This window comes from Anguilla rostrata, chromosome 15 (genome assembly GCF_018555375.3).
Source record: "Anguilla rostrata isolate EN2019 chromosome 15, ASM1855537v3, whole genome shotgun sequence".
In the NCBI taxonomy this organism is placed as follows: Eukaryota; Metazoa; Chordata; class Actinopteri; order Anguilliformes; family Anguillidae; genus Anguilla; species Anguilla rostrata.
The window spans coordinates 16,879,306-16,899,088 of record NC_057947.1 but is presented as its reverse complement, the minus strand read 5'-3'; the positions used below and the strand labels follow the sequence as shown (position 1 = coordinate 16,899,088).

General features: G+C 44.9%; 1 protein-coding gene across 9 annotated transcripts in view; it reads right to left on the bottom strand.

The window, feature by feature from the left end:
* The window catches only part of gpc5a (glypican 5a), a 166,075-nt gene that overhangs the window by 36,611 nt on the left and 109,681 nt on the right, over window positions 1-19,783 (bottom strand). For 4 of the 9 annotated variants that reach the window (XM_064310035.1, XM_064310032.1, XM_064310034.1 and 1 more), the window contains exon 8: window positions 13,330-15,415. The exons of 1 other annotated variant lie outside the window; for it this stretch is intronic. In XM_064310035.1, the coding sequence (XP_064166105.1) occupies window positions 15,159-15,415 (257 nt within the window). In that variant the 3' untranslated portion in view covers window positions 13,330-15,158. Of the gene's footprint in view, window positions 1-13,329; window positions 15,416-19,783 lie in introns of those variants that run through there. 4 more of the 9 variants (XM_064310031.1, XM_064310030.1, XM_064310025.1 and 1 more) reach the window with 3 other exon arrangements.

Genomic DNA, 19,783 nt, shown 5'->3' with positions numbered 1-19,783 from the left:
CTCCAGGGCCCACATGCTGCACCAAACACGCACGGCAGGCTATTACCCTCTCTTACCTGGGATAAAAGGCAGCTCTTCAAACAGGTTCTGTTTGATGGTCATATGACATTAATACAAATGTTGGCGTGTTTGCCTGCATAGTACAGCAAGCCGTTCAAAGATCTAAGAATTTTTCTCTTTTCCTTTTCTGAAATAAATTTTTTAAAAATCTTATAAATGCAATTTTCATGTCATGACCGACATTAACTGTTCCTGATTCAGATGCTAATGTTGGCCGCTACAGTCATACCCTAAAGCAGATCACCTCAGCTGGATTACATCGGAGAACACATCAAGTCGTACAAGTGAATAATCTGTAGAATAAAACTAAAAATGTATTAAGACATAGTAAATTTAGCAATTTACAATTAAATTACTTGATCCACTGCTAGTAATATGTCTCCAAATAAATAAATAAATTCACCTCCAGCTTGCACATAAACATTTGACAGTCAAACTCAGAAAGAAATAAACATATTAATAAAATAATACACAAACACATGGCTTGTACCCAATGCTACCAGTAGGCTAATATCTGCTAAAATAATCTTAAAGGTATGTTTTTTAATATATCTTCAGTTTAGTGTATGTTTTTGTACGACCCAGACATGCTGTATAAGCTGGTTTTGAGTTACTCGGACGTGGATCCCTGTGATTGAACCCACACACCCGTGAATGCTCTTTTACTAGCTATTGTAAAGCCAGCAGGTCATCTACCTCTACAAGTGTCTAAAATATCCTTCATCGCACACAAAAACTCCCATGCCAATAAAAAAACATACATTAAAACCATAATAAAAAAACTCCAGGAAGTAAAGTATCCCTTTAAAGGCTGACGATGAAGACGTGCAAGAGGGCCTCTGGTTCTGTGGGAAAGTTCTAGAAACGGATGCAGCTTTGTCTGCGAACTTTCAGGAACCTGACCCCTCTTTAATAGTGATAGGAAGAATGTTAACATTTCAGAAAACAGTTATGAATGCAGGGTTCTCACGTATACATTCCAAGTTAAATCAAGACATACAGCAGACCGCAGCTTTATGGTAACATGTCACACTAGTTATTTTTAACTGGATGACAAATAATTTCTTATGAAGTAGAAATTACACAAATGTAATTATGCCTCATCTGTTTTGATGTACATAGGTGCTAGAACAGAATAGTAATAATAATAATAATAATAATAACAACAAAAACAATATTAGCTGGACGTGTACCACATCATATCAGTGCAATTATAATCGTTTTCTATAGGGATTTATGCAAGGCCAAAGCATGGAATATATTGTAAAAAAGAAACAGCGTATTTTTGGATCTGATAACTCCCAAATGAGCAGCTCAAAATGCTGGATGGGTTCTGGAGCATGTTATCCCTGAACTGGGTGGAGACCCACTAATTCCATTGTACTCCTAAAGTCAAATTGGCTTTTTTTTCATCCTGGAGAGATAAAGAGCCTAATAGAGAACATCTTTACAGTATAAAAAGAATGGAGTGAGCCCAACATTAAATATGAAAAAGAGCTAAAAAAGATTATGCAAATTTTATGAGGAACATCTTGTGAACAAAGTGTTACTCTCAGATGAAATATAACACTGAGAGGAGAGGGCGGGGTCCAGAGGAGGCCCGGGGACCTCTGGCTCGGTCAAAGGACAGCTCCGGTACCGGCCGGTTTCCTTTTACAGTTAGGAGGCTTCTGTAAGACGCAAAACATGATTTATGTGGCGGGGCTGGACCTGTTCTCCAGCAGCTCCCTGCCCCCCCTCCCGTTCGGGACTGGAGAGAGCCGCTGCGGGGCTGTAAACCCGTGAGGGCCGCTACGTCTGGGAGCGGTTTGAGCCCCCGCCACGGCGCGGTTCTGATTAATCCGATCTACAGTCAAGGCAGCCGCCACCCGCCAAACCGGATCAATACGGGTTCATTACCGCCCAACCACGTGCGTGTAATGGCCGACATGATGGGCAAAGATTGAAACCGTGTTCTTGCCGCCATTTAATTCCTTTAGTGTATCTGTAGAAGCATTTTTTTAGTGTATTTGTATTTTGAAACATTTTCAGTGTATCTGTATTTCAGAAGCACCGTCTGACTTCTGCTTCCATTGGAAAAAAAGGAGAGGGTGGAAGAGGCATGTTTGGGGTTGGCTTCTTAAAATTCAATTCAGTCCTTGAAATTGTTCCAAGGACTAAGTTATATCAATTTCCCAAACCAACTCTCATATGAAACATTTGCAGGTTACTATATTTATTGGTTAAAAATGTGCATAGTATTTATTCAAAATCTAAATTTAAACAACATAATTGTTCCCTCAGTGCATTCTAAACTCTTTAAAATTGATGTGGGAAAACAAGTACACTAAATTAGGTTCTAACTCTAAAGTACCTGCATTATGTACATGTATTTCTTTGCATCCCAACATTTTCCTTAATTAACCAAATATACCCTGCTCGATGATTTGACTATTTGCTAGCACAAGACTATTTGATAGCTAGTCAATGGTAGTTCAAGCAGTCTGCTTTTTCAAATAGCAGAACCACTGAGTGCCACTCAGAAATAAGGCTCCACAAAACCTACTGCTTGTCGTCAGCTGAGAAAATCACAATGGATTACATCAATTTCAACCGCTTTTGAAAGCCAGTGTAACCATTCAGACATCGGAGCCCCATCTTCAGTTGACTAAACTGTGGGAGCGCATAAATCTCACATTCATAACTGATGGCAGATCAAGGACTTACCGCAAGCGTGCGCCTCGAAATCAAACCCCGCCCATCGGGCGACAGCGGCGTGCATGTAATAGCAAAATCTAAACTGTTCACATCCGTACCACATCCCTTCCTGTCCCTGACCAACACCCCCCCCCCCGCCCCCCCCACCCTGAGCAGCTTCCATTAAAAACCACCGCGTGCCCAGTTAAGAATCTGATTGCATTCAAATGTCCAATTAACTTCAAGCTAATCCCTCAATGACCTTTTTTTTTGTTGCTGCTTTATCTGTAATTAGCCGGGCCGGACCGTTCCTCTTCCGCCGGCAGAGCAGAACATTTGTATCAGAAGACAACGTGCCGGACGGCGCCCTTGGAGACGGCCTGCGGGTTCGGCGGCGACCGGGAATCAATCAGCTTCAGGCTCTCCGGCGCGGCGGCGCTCCTCGTCTGCGTAATGGCCAGCGATTTGTCTGCACGCCTCGGCGTCGATCGCGGCGGAAGATGTGAGGCGAGCGTGGGGAGGAGCTCGGTTCGTCCCACCGCCCAGGGTGCAGCTGGTATTTTACGAAGCAGGGTGGCGGCCCTCGCAGCCGTCTCCGTAAACCAGGCCAAATCACACGGCGGCTCCGGCCTCCCGGCCACTCCCGGCTGTATCGTTGCCGTTGGCAACGGGCAAAATATCTCCTTGGCCTCTCTCACCCCAATAACCTTTTCATTTTGGCCTGTCATTTACAGTGCCGCACGGTGGAGGGGGGCGACCAATCCTGAATCATTACCCAAGGGCCCACCTGCCCCCCCCCCCCCCCCCACCAAACGGCATAATTCAGGTGTCAGGGAGACAGGGTTACAATGCTGAGTTTATGGGAGGATTCTGGGATATGAAAAGGATTGAGAGTGAGAAGACGCAGCGGGACACCGCAAGGAAACACCTGGTAGCAGAGCATTAGTAATCAAACCCGGCACTGTCAGGATCCCTCTGTGGCGTGTAAAAGCTGATGTGTTTTTGATCTGGCAACCGGGGTCTAGGTTACCAGGTCCGTCATGTAAACCATTTACTTCATCAAAAATTCCAGTCATGTTAAATAAACAACCGAACAAATAATTAAATAAAATAGGTAAGCACTGCAATGCAAGTTTTAAAAGCAAATCTACAGCTCTTACCATAGCATGTGCTTGAGGTAGTTCACAGCAGGCTGATCCAAAAAAAAGATAAAGATTTACGCACAGTATAAAAACACATCTGCGTGGCACCAGATGCAGGCAGTCGTAGGCACTGCGCGCACATTTATATATCTCACATGACTCACAGGAGGAGGAAGGACATCTCCGCCCGTGTGAACGCACCGCGCCGCGCCCCGCCCCGCCCCGCCCCGGACCGGACCGGGGGCTTGGCTCCGGTGACTCCCGGATCGATGGCTCCACCCTAACGAAAGCAGACCCCGGGCCCCGCTCCGCCGGGTCGATCCAGCCACGGCCATTCATTCGCTGCCAGGGATCAATGGCAGTCTAATCCGGGAGGGAAAAAGGCTGGTGGGGGGGGTTGGGGGTAGGGTATGTAGCATGACAGGCCGGAGTGCTGCTGATCAATGGCTCTTCATTTTCCGGCACAGCGTGTCCTCGTGCGGGATGCGTTACATTTGGTGAGTCAGATAATTACCAGCCCCAATTACAGCGTAAGTGACAGACTACGTAATGGGATAATGAGGAATCCGAGTCTGCAGACACTAATGGACCCCACTCCCATGTGGAGACATCCAGCAGTGGCTCCCATTGTGAGGAGCGCTGATGACTTTCTAAGAGGTAAATGGTCGAGCCGCAACGGATCATGTAAAAAAAACACAACGAAAAAACAAACTGGTTCCCCACCCACGGCTCCATTCGCTCGCTTCAGAAATGCTCTTTGGGTCTAGCTGTGCTCTCAAAAGTACCACTTGCAACTTCGCGCTTAAAAAAAAAAAAGTTCTGTGAAAGTTAGAGGTCATTTTTATGTCAAACAACAATGAAAGTAAGAAATACGAAGATCAGGTAACTCGTCCTATTTAAAAAAATGTTTTAATCCAGCTGAACTACTTGCACAGGTTAAGTTATGGAGACTGAAGCGCCAGTCAATTGGTCAGTTTGCGAAAAGGCACGTGTGCAAAAAAAAAACCGCACTGAAGAGTATCCCCCAACAACGTTTAAACCTGCCGTTTGGGAGCATTATGGATTTAGCGCTGAGTCTGACAAGGGTAGTGATGAGGAAAGGGTGCTAAAAAAAAACATCTGCAAGCACTGCTTCGCAAGTGTGCTGTATGCTAACGGAAACATGTCAAACATAACACGCTGTTTACACTGACATTGTCCTACTGCGTCCGTTACGAACAGAAGAAGGAGAATGTCAGGGAGAGAACAGCTCCACCTCCATGCCGCATTTGAACAGGCTTTCCAAGGAGATTCAGACAGGGAGAAATCCATAACCAAAGCCTTGGGGTGGTCATAGAAAAAGATATGCGTCTCTATAGATCACGGAGGATTCCACATCTAAGCATGACTAAAGTGCTTGAGCTGAGCTATATCATGCCTAAAGTGGCAGTTTGCCTTTTGAAAGAAAACCCGTTCTCAAGCTTTTCGTAATAATTTGAATGTATTTTAATAACCATTTTTAATCATATTTTAATCATACCCTAACCCTTTTTTCTTTGTTTTACCAAAAATGTACTGAACTGAAACTGTGACACCATAACTGTGGACTGAACATAAGTTTTGTAAACCATGGCACCCCTAATAAATAGTAATAGACACAAGCTAAGATCTGCCAGATATAAGCCCCAGCAACACAAAGCTAAAGCAATGGGAGGCTACTGAAAGACTGTCATCTGGGTGTGTGCGCTGACGTGTGTGTGTGTGTGTGTGTGTGTGTGTGTGTGTGTGTACGTGCGCGTGTATGTGTGCATGCATGCGTGTGTGTGTGCGCGTGCGTATGTGTGCATGCTTGTGTGTGTGTGTATGTGTGTGCGCGCGTGCGTATGTGTGCATGCTTGTGTGTGTGTGTGTGTGTGTGTGTGTATGTGTGCATGCTTGTGTGTGTATGTGTGTGTGTGCATGTGATGTGATATTAAGTGAAACTTTCTTAAGAGCTGGTTTAACCTTGTTTGAATAATTTGGAACATTAAAAAGGACCCAAAACAAATCAAGGTGCACAAATAAAAAACTGAATTGCTTATACTTTCATTTACGCTTTTGAGTAATTAAAAATCTTATGTGAGAAAATGATGGGGTCCCTGCTCTCTCTCTCTTGGTTAGAGAAACTTAATCACGCTCTGTTAGCTGTTCGATAGGCAAAATAGATTATTTCTGGCCCATTTCTACTACATATTGTGCTAACTACAGTGGTTAAAAAGCCAACATGCAAACTAAAGAAGCAAACTAGATTATTGGCTAAATACATTTGTTAACCACTCTTAAAAAACTGAATTTGGGTTTTCACAAGGAGACATTTCTGGGACATTTCATATGATTCGCAGGTATCTGGGAGCCAAGGTTAACGTAACTGTAAAGGGGCTGAAAATAGCTCAAATAGCCATAAATTATCACAGAGGGATGTATCAATTACACATCCACCAAATGTCTATTCAAAGTAATGTCAATAGCCATAATAACACGTACAGTATTTCCAGTCAGACATAAAATCTGCATTGAAAAAATCCTGAGGATTGTATGGGCGTGGTCGAGACCACCCTGCCACACCACCCCCATCCTGAACTCTTCCCAAAATGCACCACCCATAAGTAAACGTGCGTGGCTACATCTGTCTGTCAGGAATGGCAGATGGATTCATGGCAGCGAGTGAAATCGGCCAAACATGGCCGTATATGTGTGAGCCAGAAGAGGAGCCTCCCCCGGGAACAGCTCCAGCAACAAGTGTCAGGAATTTGGCCAAGTCTTTTGAAAGCGGTCTGGTTTTGTGAGGTTTTGTGAAATGGTCACTGCACGAGCGGGCGTGTGCACTGACCGAGCCAGTGTAGCCATAGCTTTTCAAAAATGCCACTTGTTTCTTCTGAACTGCATAATTCTTAGGGTACTGAAAAAATGACACCATAGCATTACTCTCGACCATCTAATGCATAATACATACCACAACAAGCCAATACAATGCAGTCTCAAGCTATTCATGGATTTACCCTTACAATAACTTTAAAATGAGGAGATTCCCAGAAATGTTTGGAGACTCGGGCCAATCTCAGTACTACAACTACAGTAGTTTACTCGCACATAATTCAATTTTAGTGACCACTATAAATACAATACTATAGCAATAAGGTGATGGGGTAACTATAGCATCTCACCAGATAATGGGCCATATTCAGGGTTAAGCAAATGGGCTAACAAATGTAGCTAGCTTCCAGGTTATCTGGGTGCAGTAAAGAACACTGCAGCTACCACAGTATTTTAATTTCCCACAAAACATGCTTTCATTTCTCTGGACACATTATGAAAGAGAGGAGAGCAGTGCCGATAGCGCTGTGAACAGAAACAAGCCAAGCCCCGATTAAGCAAACTAAGTAAACGAACCGGACAAACTGCAAAAATTGGTATGCCTCTGTACCTGGCAAGTTTTTGCTTTAGTCAGAAACAAATCAATACTTATTTTTTTTAATGTCATTTTTTTCCCTTAGATGAACCCAATGTGAAACGTCCCTCGCCAGCCTGGTGTAGCCTAAATCTATAATCCGTCAGTCTGTGGTACGGTAGTAATAAACTCTGCACCTCAGCAGCCGTGGCACTTGTTCAATATGTGCAAGTGCGCTCTCAATCAACACAATGGGGGGAAAAGATGACAAAACAACGAGAGGCTCCTTCTGATGAATGGCAGCCATAATGTGTTCACTTTCAACGTCTGATTTTACTGCGAGCAAAGACTGCGTTTGACAAATTCTGAATACTTCTGAGCGCACCGACAAGCCTTACAACACAAAAAGTCCTTCGAAGCCCTCACACTGCAAAGCAAAGCAAGCCTTTGTGACCTGTGACTGCTTACATAAATGAGTGTGACGCCTGGGTTAGAGTGATAGCGCATAGCTCATGTTTACATGGTGCCACACACACAGTCTTTGCTTTAGAAATGAAGATATATCTAAGACACTTGCTCTTTGCTAAACTGCAGTTTCTATGAAATATATTGTTTACTTCAACTTTGCACTGACGCACAAATACTTTAGAAGTAACAGTAAATTTCTGTAGTTGAGGCAGTTCTCAAAAAACAGAAAGCCTTAGCTGCAATTCCCAGGATACGAGCACCAGTCATGCAATCTGCGTGTTCTGCTGATTGCATGGATCTACACTGTAGCGCTAAACATCCATCTCATCAGCATGTGCCAGCATATGCTCGATTGGGTGAACACCATTAACTAGGAGGCTTAGTGCAAATTTGAATACAGTACATCTGCCAAATTTTCATCCGTTTATGTCAAACTGTTATGGATTTACAAACATGCAAGTTCACTGGCTTGTCATTTGGCCATTCTTTTCACCAAATTCAAACTGGTGGAAAATCGAATCTTGTTGTCATTGAACAAATTTATGGATGAGGTGGGGCGGGATCTTGTGAGGATGGTGTCTAGTCTCTAGGTCAAATGGAACAGAAGTTTTAATCGTTTCAACATTGTAAATTCCTAAGATGGTCATAGCACCACCGATTGGCCAATTTGTTCCCAAACTGCAAAGTAGTCATTAAAACATACCCTCTGTCAGATTCAAATATTACTCATTTGGAGATACACATGTACCAAATAAGGGCGGAAGGGCTGGGCTTGTAAACGCAAAAACACGGTTATGTCATTAATGCACTATAGTGCCCCCGAGTGGCCAATCTGGTCAATATTTCAACCGAGGCAAGAGTTCATCCAAACAAGCTTACCAAGTTTTGCAAGTCTAGCATTTACCAGTTCAATATTATTTGGGTACAAAGTGTAGAAAACTACCACTACTAATAAAAATCTTAACAAAAACAATAAGGTTCCAGCACCTGTGGTACATGGACCCCTGATCAAAATAATCCTGGTGAAAACATTAAGGTTCCAGCAACAGCAGTGTTTGGACCCCTAGAAACGCTTATTCACATCAGATTGAGAAAAGGGGAGGCTGACAAATTATTGATTCATATGAACCAATCAGTGTGACCAGCCAGTGAGATACAGTACATTTTGGGGCAGTTTGCAGCTGGGTGGACAAAATAAACAAAACCATAGAGTTATTAATTTAAGCAAGGTGCTGTAAACTCAGATCATGGAGGACTGCAATCCAGCAGGTTTATTTCAACTGCTAAAGCTCTCAGAGCTGGTGTGGACAGCTAAACGGACTCGATAAGTACAGCAATTAGCTTAATATGAAGCTAGAGATGGCAGAGCACTGTGAGTATGTCAGAGCTGTTTTGGGAACAGCCTTACTTGCTCCTTCTTTAACATTTACTCTGCTCAATATAGATAACAAAACTGAAACATCCCCAGCTGTATACATACTGTGGGCTACATTGTTTTACAGGCAATATTTGCAAGGATTGGCATTAGTAAAGGATTAAATACAGGACAGCAGTGTACTCAAAACACTGAGTCCTGGATGATTATGATGGGACTTAATCGTGTCTGTTGTTGGCAGTCAACAGTGAAAGAAAGACAATGGCATACAATGCAGCACTGTGAAGACAGGCTTCCTATCCATGCGGTGCACTTCCTTACAAGATTTGACTAGCTTGAGTAGAATGCCCATTGTAACCCAACTTGAAAATTAATCATTATCATGCAAATTCTAAAGCAAACTATAATCTCCGGTAGCCATCTTTGATTGCACATTAAATATCACAAAATCTGAATTCCACTGCAGTAAAACAATGAACATACTACCGGAAATAGGCTAATCACTTAAACATCTTTTTGTATTTTTCCAAAAGAAATATGAAATCCTGGTATTTTAAGCAAATATCCTCTCCGTCGGGAGAAAAAGATGCTTTGTGGGAAAGACAGTGAGCACAGATCATCTCCATCTAATGAAACATATCAGCACTTGGACAGCAGCGAAGTCCCTCAGCTCTACCTGCTAAATTACGTGTTTATTGAATCTGAGCAGAAGGGTGGAATGCTGAAATCACTCAAGATGAGTTATTTCACTTTCCCCCTACAACCACAAAACCTTCATTTCATACAGCCAGTGCATGCATAAAAAAATCTTATACAGAAACCTCTGCTCTGTCTGTTTCCAATGCAACTCCTTTTAGTCACAGCAAATCAGGTAGCTGTTTAATGACACAATTATATCATGCACATGCACACACACACACTCAAACAAAAAAGTGCCTCTTTATGTCACATGTATTTTTTTCCCATCACTTGTCCAAAACAGTTAAACGCCTCATTAAAAGCAAAGCTACAAGTGTGTTTCTCCCTCGTTTATAAAAATAATGAGGGATTTATTTCATCGCACTCCGCTGTCTGTCAGGGTTCAGTTCCTTTGCGAGAGGAGAAAACGTGTTATAAAAGTTCTGTTACAGCTCCTCAGGAACACTGACATCTTCTGTCAGGGACGGCTTTAAGTCTCTCTCTCTCGCGCCAGGCTTAGAATAACAGCTTCAGGACCTTCCAGCAGAGCCCTCAGCACCTGGCATTTAACAGCGGAGAAATCAAACCGGCTCGTGCTTTAGAGCTGTATGAATTTCAGCTCGCAACTGCCGTCGTGGGGGAACTGGTAAAATGCATGATTACAATGTGACTTTATGACCAAGGCTTGTAAAGCAAGGCTTTTTCCTCCTACACCCACCGTGAGATTCCCCAGGCACACACACTGATATGGTTCGATATCGGTATTGGTGGCAAATTTAGGTACCGAATTTCCATATAATTATTATTTTGCTATCACTGCTACTACTACCACTACCACCACTATTACTACTACAACTACTACCACAACCACAACAACTACCACTACCACTACTACTAATAATAATAACAACAACAAGTCGTCATTGTTACCAATACCACCACCAACGTAATCTAAGACTGTCCTGTCTGCACAAAACATCCAAGGTAAATAACGGTGATATAAAGCACGACACCATCCCTTCTCCAGGAATGGCTCACCTTCAGTTTCCTTGGAAAAAATAATTGGTCACGGAAATACTCATTTGTTACAGTAAGGAAAACTGCATTGTCAATTACATTTTTTAAACTGACAATGCAGGAGTCATACTGCCTTTCTTGTAGCTTTTTTAAATAAATAAACCTCAGTCCTGCTCCATGCACTCCTGCATGCTTACGGTTTGTGTTCTCATTTACACAAACAAGCACAATCAAATGCAGGTATCAAAGCCTCTCAGATGTCCAAGAATGAAAGCAAAACAACGCCTTTGTCTATATTATACCACCTGGATCAGCCACACTGGTAATCAAAGGACACACTGAAAGAAAGGAGGTGAGGGGGGAGGAGGGGGGGCGGGGAGGGGGGTGGTCGAGTCTCAGCCGAGCACGCTTTTGGATCCACCTCACAACGGTGCGACAGAAAATCAGAGCGACCCCAGTGCTTTAGAAGTTGGCGTGAGAACGGCTCTCCTCTCCCGGAATGAGGCTCAGCATCCCAGACCGTAAACACACGGGCGCGGCGTCTCTCGTGTCCCCTTCGCGCTGCGGCACGTTCACGCCGAGCCGCGTTCGAGCCGCGATGGCGGGCGCATTACTCCACAGTGCGCATTACACCCCGCTGGCCCTCAGCAGCCCAGGGCAAACCGAACGGCGTCTCCAACACGGCAGTGCGTTTAGCCACCGGCTTTCTGGACGGACGTAAGCACGGCAGGCTTGGAGGAGCTGGTTTTATTTCCGATGCCCGCGTTTTTTTCCTCCCTTACGGAGAAGCATGTATTTGGCAACACGGGCACGTGGCGACGAGGGCTGCCTGTATCCGTCCGCGCTCTGGTTTACTGGCATGTCCTCGTGGCGAAACTCTGAAGCGACCGTCGTTACCGTACGTGCTAGCGTCCAGCTCCGTTACGGTCGTGCCAGTACCAGAAGTGAAACCGGGCCGGTTCTGGATGGGGGCCTCGCCGGTTTGGACCGTACCTGAGCGAGCGCGAGGGCTCCAGCTCGGGTCCGGCTCAGCTCCGGCGTGTCCAGCGGGAGGCCCGACCGTCGGCTCGTTCTGCGCCTCTGAGAACAGAGAAAACCCTCTCTGGACCCGCCACCAGGGAAGAATGAACCTTCCGCTTTAGTTTGCTCACATTCTGCCTGATCAATTCTGCAATTTGCATTGAAAATAATAAAAAGAAAAACATGCGTCCTGTGGTTTGAGAGTCCTTACCGAGAGCCATTAAAACCTTTACCTTACATGAGCTTTCTCCAAAAAAAAACAACAAAAAAAAAAACTGAAAATAAACATAATAATTCATGCTAGAAAAAAAGCATATTAGTACACTTACTGCACTGCATAGCAACAGATACATTCAGGTAATGAACTTGCAAATTACTTCAAGGTTGTTTTAGTTGGACCAAAACTGTTAACTAGCCTATAAGCCAACATAATGCAATAGGAATCCATTTATAAGCAATCACAAGAGCTGACTGGCCTGTAACACATTTTGTTAACATCAAGTTGATGATGAGAATTTTTTCAGTGTTGAAAAACTGTCAAATGTACAAGGTTAAATTGCCAGTTACCCTGACAGTATGCTTCACAGCATGGAGGGGTGATGTTTAATTTTTATGGAAGAGAAAAAACAAAGCAAATCAAAACCAATGCCAACCTCAGCCAAGAAACTGAGAGCAGGAACAGATTACAGTTGGGCCCGCAAGACAAACACAGCGCTGCAATGTGCCGACTGCCACACTCCTCTAACAATCAGAGGCTGTTTTTCTCTCACACACGGGAGACCCACGGTCTCAGGAGCAAGCCAACAGATGGAGCTGGACTGAGCGGCAGGCTCTCGACCCCACCGGCACTCAACTAAAAAAAAGCACCTTCCTGGTGATTGAAAAAAAATCCCCTTCAGGGAAGTGACACAATGTACGAAAGTGGGGACCCCCCCACACACAGACACTTTTTATTGGACAGAACAGTGTAGAGAGACAGGAAGAACAGGGGAAGAGAGAGGGAGACAAAGGTCGCGCGGTCGGGATTCGAACCGCCGACGTCGCGGCTTATAATGAGCATGTGGGCAGTGCTCTACAGGCTACGCCACGAGACACCCCACGCACACACACTTCTATGCCCTCCACCCCCACCGTGACATCCGAGACCCCAAGTCTAATTTGCTTCACAGAAAGAAACAGATGAAGCGGCCATGACAGCGAACCAATTCCCAGTTTCCTTCATCAGGAGAAAGAGCATACGTCTCAGTCATCTGACCGCTACACAAATGAGAGCACAAAAAGGAAGACAAAAGACAGCTGTGAATCTGACGAGTTCTGAGGCGGCGTCGGGGCTGCGGTGTCGGGGCTGCGGCTGCGGGGGCTGTGCGTCCGGTTTTTAAATTGGACGCGTTTGCGCGTCGGGGGGGGCGTCTCAAAGTCAGGGGCCGAGCGGCGTCCTGTAATTACACGTGCCGACGAGCCGAAACCCGTTTGCTTTTACAAATTGCCACGGTCGACACTTTGCATGCATTACTGCATTTTACCGCCAGTTTTATTATATGCTATGACACGCCGCTTAATTAGGATCCCGGAAAAAGGTGATGCATTGAGTGATATGGCGGAACAAGACACCAACGCTGGTTAAAAAGCCCCTTTGACAGCTGATCGCTTAATACTTTTTTGCAATTAAAACAGTGCTTGCCTCACTGGTGATGATATGCAAAAGTAAGCAGAAATTAAGTTGCTGGTCCAGATAAACAAAGTTAATCAGTTTTTCATAACATGTAATTTCCTTTACAGCAAATTGAGCAAGTTGAACCAAGTATTTTTTTATGTGAAATGATTGAATCAATTGGTAATTTATATTGACTGAACGTCTACCCCAGTACAAATAAGCGCGTAAGTTCGATTGATGAAAATGAACTGAAACAGACACCTCAGACTGGATTAGGGAGACATTTTAATATTCCTTTTTTTACTCTTTAATTTGCACATGTAACACTTTGATATTTATTCAAGTATTATTCCATATCACGTGTTGCTTCTTGTTAGTCATTGTTCTTTATTAAAACACACCATGGATCATGTGCTCGTGCGTAACATACTGTAAAAGTTGCATTGCCTTGACGAGCAGTAGCTTAACCCTAATGGATTTTAATCTGTGGTCATATGCATTCAATTATGGATCATACTGGATCTACTTGTCCACATTATCTAGATCTCCATTAGTTCCGCTGTTGAATTTGTGAGCTGAGCGACTGGACAGTGCTCAGATTCTCCCTCAAAAGGACCGATTAAAGATCATTTCACAAGCCTTGCATTCAGCTGTGCTGTACAAGTACCTCACCTGTGACGATTACAGGAATCAGGAACAGACCACTTCAGAAATTAGCTTCAGAGTTCCAGGTGCACGCGTGTGTGCCCCCGACGAGACTGAACAATGGAGGCGGTGATTAGAAAGCGAAAGCGCTTTTTGAACGCAAGTTTAACTGCCGTTTGGAAATCCGTAATAATGGAGGATTCAGTCATGAGACAGTTGGGACAACAGAGACTCTCCGAGTTGGATCATTGTCTTTGTGCTGCTCGTGGTGTTCGAAAAGGCCAGGGTGCAATAGGAATGAATGAGTGCTCAGAGTACAGGCTAAGCCACACAGGCACTTTGGGATGTCTTTCGCCGCTACCATTACGCAAGCTTCAGTTACAGCCAGACAATAACCGTGATTTAAGCCCAAATAGCACAGTATGCTAAACCCGCACAGAGGGTCCCGCCATGGGACTACAGGCATTATTGCATTCATAATGGCGCATTGGGGCTTGTTGAGAGCCTTGAGTAATCACACCATCGAAATACTGCATAGATTAAGTGGGCTTCCAGTGGATACATGAAATATCGCGCAGAGCTGAACAAAAACTAAGTATTAGGACATTTTTAAAAAAGCCTTCATCTGAATACCTACAATTTCATTTTCAGTTCAGAAAGAAGAAACTGAACTGGTCTTAGAGTTTTTGTAGAACTTGCACAGCATTACAAGCATATTTATTGAATTATGACTGACTGAATCTACAAAACCATCGAAATCCAGAATCAGTCGCCAAATACTACAGGACTGGCTCAGTGAATGAATGTGTTCACAGGAAGAGCAGGCTGTGTCCTACGGTATCATAGGTGTGAGCCTTGGGAACGTTCTCAACACCAGTCAACAGCGACAGGATATTCACACTGGCATATGTTTGGCTGTAAGCGGTAGGGTTTTGGTTTAATTTTAAACACCAGTCATGTGCAGGATGCCAGTTTTCAATAGTAAGAGATACAGCTCTCCTGAGACCAGTACTAGCTCTAGTCAGGAGCACTGCGTGGGCAGCAGGGTGTGGAGCAGTCGCTGACTCTCCTGTAGCACTGTGTGGGCAGCAGGGTGTAGAGCAGTCGCTGACTCTCCTGTAGCACTGTGTGGGCAGCAGGGTGTAGAGCAGTCGCTGACTCTCCTGTAGCACTGTGTGGGCAGCAGGGTGTAGAGCAGTCGCTGACTCTCCTGTAGCACTGTGTGGGCAGCAGGGTGTAGAACAGTCGCTGACTCTCCTGTAGAACTGTGCGGGCTGCAGGGTGTAAATAGTTACTGGCTCTTGGCTGAGTGGATCAAGCCAGCACACATGCAATCACTGCAGTGTTCCTACTTGGAGTGTGGGTGACAAAATTTGCTGGCTGAAATAATGGTGGGGGGGGGGGGGGGGTCATAGAGATAAAACTCACACTAATGAACCTTGAAATAAATGATCCTGTAATCCCAACGTACTGATCTGTGAAAAAGTGTCCTGTTATGTACATCTCTGACACATGTCAGTAAAAATGAGACACACGCACACATGCACACTGCACACACCACGCACACACACACACAGGCACACAGACAAACACAAGCACACACCACACACACACACAGGCACACAGACAAACACAAGCACACACCACACACACACACAGGCACACAGACAAACACAAGCACACACCACACACACACACACAGGCACACAGACACACAGCTGCACATCGAACGCACAACAGAGGAACGAAGTGGCGAGAAGGCCCGTGGGTCGTTGGGGGGGGGGGAGGTTTCTCACCCCAGTATCACCAGAAAAAACATAAATTGGGGGGGAGAAGTAATTGGACTTGCCATTGGTGAGCCCTCCATGGCTGATTAAGTAAACAGAGGGCGAGTGCAATCTCTCCTCCTGCACTCGCAAAACAATTAAAAAGCGCTTTGGCTCCTGGGGAGGCGCAGGGAAAACACACGAGCAGACGACCCAGCGATGTGGCGGCTGGAGAGAGGGGGGAGAGAGGGGTGGGGGGGTGTAGGGGGTGTAGGGGGTGGGGTCAGCCCAGGATCAGATGAATGCATTCAGCGGAGCAGGTGGTGATTTGTTTAGGCAGTCGACCCGGGCTGTTGTGGGTAATGTACCCGTTTGTCTTGGTGGTGGAGAGCGCGCGGCCTGTTTTTTAATGCGGCCGCCCCTCAAAGCACTTCTCTCTCACGCTCTTCCCCCGCTCACCGCAGCAGAGGATTGTGGGCCATCGCAGAGAATAATGCTTTTTTTGTGGTGGGGGGGGGTTTGGGGGATTGAAGGCCTGGTGAATTCAGGTGAACGGGCAAAGTGGGCAGACTGCGGTCCGGGCTCACCCGTCCGGCCGACACAAGCTCAAGGACACCCTTGCGGCGCTCCCCCAGGACACGGAAGGAAGGATACAAACTTTTGCAAAGTCACAGAGAACTAGAGGGTTACACGGTCTGGCACGCATGAAGAATCATCAACAGCACATGTACATAATATGAAAAATAATGAGCCACCAACACACAAATACGAAGCAACAAGTTTGTCGTCATGCAATGAATAATCAAGAAAACTAATAGAAAAATCTTCATTGAACATTACAGGCCAGGGCCGGGTGGCAGTGTAGTATAATGGCTAGGGGGCAGGGATTGCACTTCAGAGGCTGCAGGTTCAAATGACAAGTGGGGCTTTCAGCAAGTTATTTAATTGAATTTCTTCAGCGCATAATCAGCTGTTTAAATTAATGTAAAAAAAGAGAAAAGAAAGGAAAGTGGCCCAGGATAAAAGCATCTGTGACATGCCTAAACAAAAACGTAAATATGAATTCAATTAACTTCAATTCATTATCTGAACTGAAATGGACATGACCCTAATGGGGGAGATTAGGACACTAAAGTTATGTTAAGTGGGGGCGGGGGCAGGGGTGGGGGCAGGGGGGCAGCAGTTCTCAGCTCTGCTACAGAAGGTTGTCACGGCAGCAAAATCGAAAAAAAAAAAACAAGGGAGAATGAATAGACTTCCTTTTGCAATGGGCACATTCATAATCGCTGAATCCTATTCAGCCATCTAGCCTTTCACGCATCAAATGAAAATAAAAATCTAATGAAATAGGCAATTGCTCTTACAAGGTTAGCGGAAATAAAAATTAATAAATAAATAAAAAAATTTAATTTGGTCGAGTGTCGCTTAGCAACTACAAAGGAAGAAGTGATGTGACTGCAAAGCACCCACCCCTTTCAAGCAAGTCATCCTGTGTTGAGAGCACCATTGTGTTTCATTTTGATTTGCACAATTCTCAGCGCGCATACAGATCGGTTGGTTGCAGGAAGTTTTCCTATATAATTACTCTGGTCTTTAAATGACCAGAGAGCCATTTGCTGAAAAGACAAATAGATTTTATTGTTGATATGGGGACTGTGTTTCTCAATTTTCTCAAATGAAATGCCCTGGCTGGCAGTAAAACAGGTCTTAATAATAAACCGGAGAAGAAGTCCCAGTTCTATACGCACAGGGCAGGGCTTGGAACATCCAATCAGGCACGCAACCTCCAACACTCTGCAAAAACATCAGATTTGATACTGCTGACAGATTTGGCTGGAGTTTTCCCTTATGTAGTGTATACGGTATGATTTCAGCATAATAAAGTGCATCTCCGACAGAAGGACAGCGATTCGGCAAAATGGGTCCCCAGCAACATACCAGCATTAAAGAAAGTATGGTTAGTCATCCAGGAAATCAGTAGTAGGCCTGAAAACATGGGGACAGGTATGTAGTATGCAGTTGGTTTGAAGAGTAGTTGGAAAGAGTTTGCAGTGTTGCCAGAGTAGTAGGCTTAAGGAGGAGTGGTGATATATGAGCAGCAAAGTTGTAGGTAGTAGGGTTGAAGAGTATTACTGATGAGTCAGTCGTGATGCCCAAGTGGGCAAGCAGGCTTCGGGGAGATAAGGTGTGTGTAGGTGCATGTAATGTAGTGAGGGTAGTAGCTGTGTGCAGTAGTGATGTGTGGAGTAGTGGCGTTCAGTAGCAGGACGATATGAGCAATGAGGTGTGAGTAGTAAAATCGTGTCGAGAAGCAGTAATACTGTTGAGTAGGACAGAGTATGTCTGAGGGAGGGTGAACACTGATAACTGAAAGGTAGCCCTGAGGCTGTGTTAACAGAAGTTCTAGAAAGATCCACATCTGCTTCGTTGTGTTTGTTAGGAATTTGGCAGCAGGTAAGATTGCAGACCGCCTGCGCAAATTTGCAAATTAACACTAAAAACATGTAACTGATTACTCCAGCACTTTACTCACCTCTGTTCCACAGGACATCAATCATCAACACTGCTTTCCTGTAATTGGTAGGTTAACCTTGTGCCAGGAATGATTTCTAATCCTATGCAGAGCAGTAGGTGACACCGTCATGGGGATTAGAGCAATTTCACTTCCACTCTCGGACTAATAAGGGCGGGGGTCTCGCCGCAATTTGATTTTCGGAGAGTATCATTAAGAGGAAGACTCCCGCCGCACGCTTCCATTTGTCAGGCGGAGGCAGGGGCCGGGGGCCGGGGCGGTGTTTACCTGGGAACAGACGACGGGCCTCTAGGTCTTTAGCGGGCTGGGATTGAAAGAGGGATGGCTCCTCCGGGCAAGTTTAACTGGCAGTGACGGATATGGCTGCTCCGGCTTATTCCCACACACGCAGGGCTTCCTCCGAGCGCACGGGGGCTCTGACTGCATCCGTCTAACAGGGGTGTGAGCGTGCCGCGCCACGCACACGGCAACGGTGTGTGCAGGCCAGCGTGTACGAATAAACGCACACAAGCAGACAGTGCGTATGGATCAATACACACAGGGGAGTTTAACCCAGCCCGCACACAGTGAACACAAGTAGTGTGTTCACACACAGAGTGTATGGACGCATATACACACACAGAGACTGTGGACCAGCACAGTAAACACAGACAGTGCGTACAACACACACGCACACACAGTACGTATAGAAGTAACAGGCTTTGGGTCCGTGTGTTCCCTGCACTGAATCCCTGACTTTGCTCAGCTCAACACTCCATCACTTGAATTTCTCGATGATGGAACTCAAATGGCGACAGAAACTGAGGATTCTTTGAATAAATTTGGATGCTTTGAACAACAGTCTGTCTCTTTGCAGATACGGAGACAGTTTGAAAGTAAAAATTCAAATATTCTATCAGGTTCAATATTATAAAATGCTAAATTCACCATAGTCGGTTGCTGGCTGAAGACCATCACACACATTTTTGCTATGCCTTACTTTACTAACAGAATCCAAAATACTGAAGCCTATTTATTGTCATTGACACTATAACAAACTCAAACACAGTCAGAGCCAGTTATAACATACTGAGGAAACTGTGGTCACAACAAAATATCCACATCCACAAAAGTCCACACCTCCTTACATGCCAATTAATTTATGAATTCCCTCTAACCCAAAGCAAAACAATTCAACACATTCCAATCACATTCGCAAAGTGTGTGCAAATGCGTCATTACCCGGCCACTCATTAATCAAAGTCCATAAATACCACTCCAGGAAAAATGGGCCTGCCATCTTCCTTTGTCCAAAAGTAAGAAAAACACAGAACAGAACTGACCCAACTGCCAAGTGAAGCAAT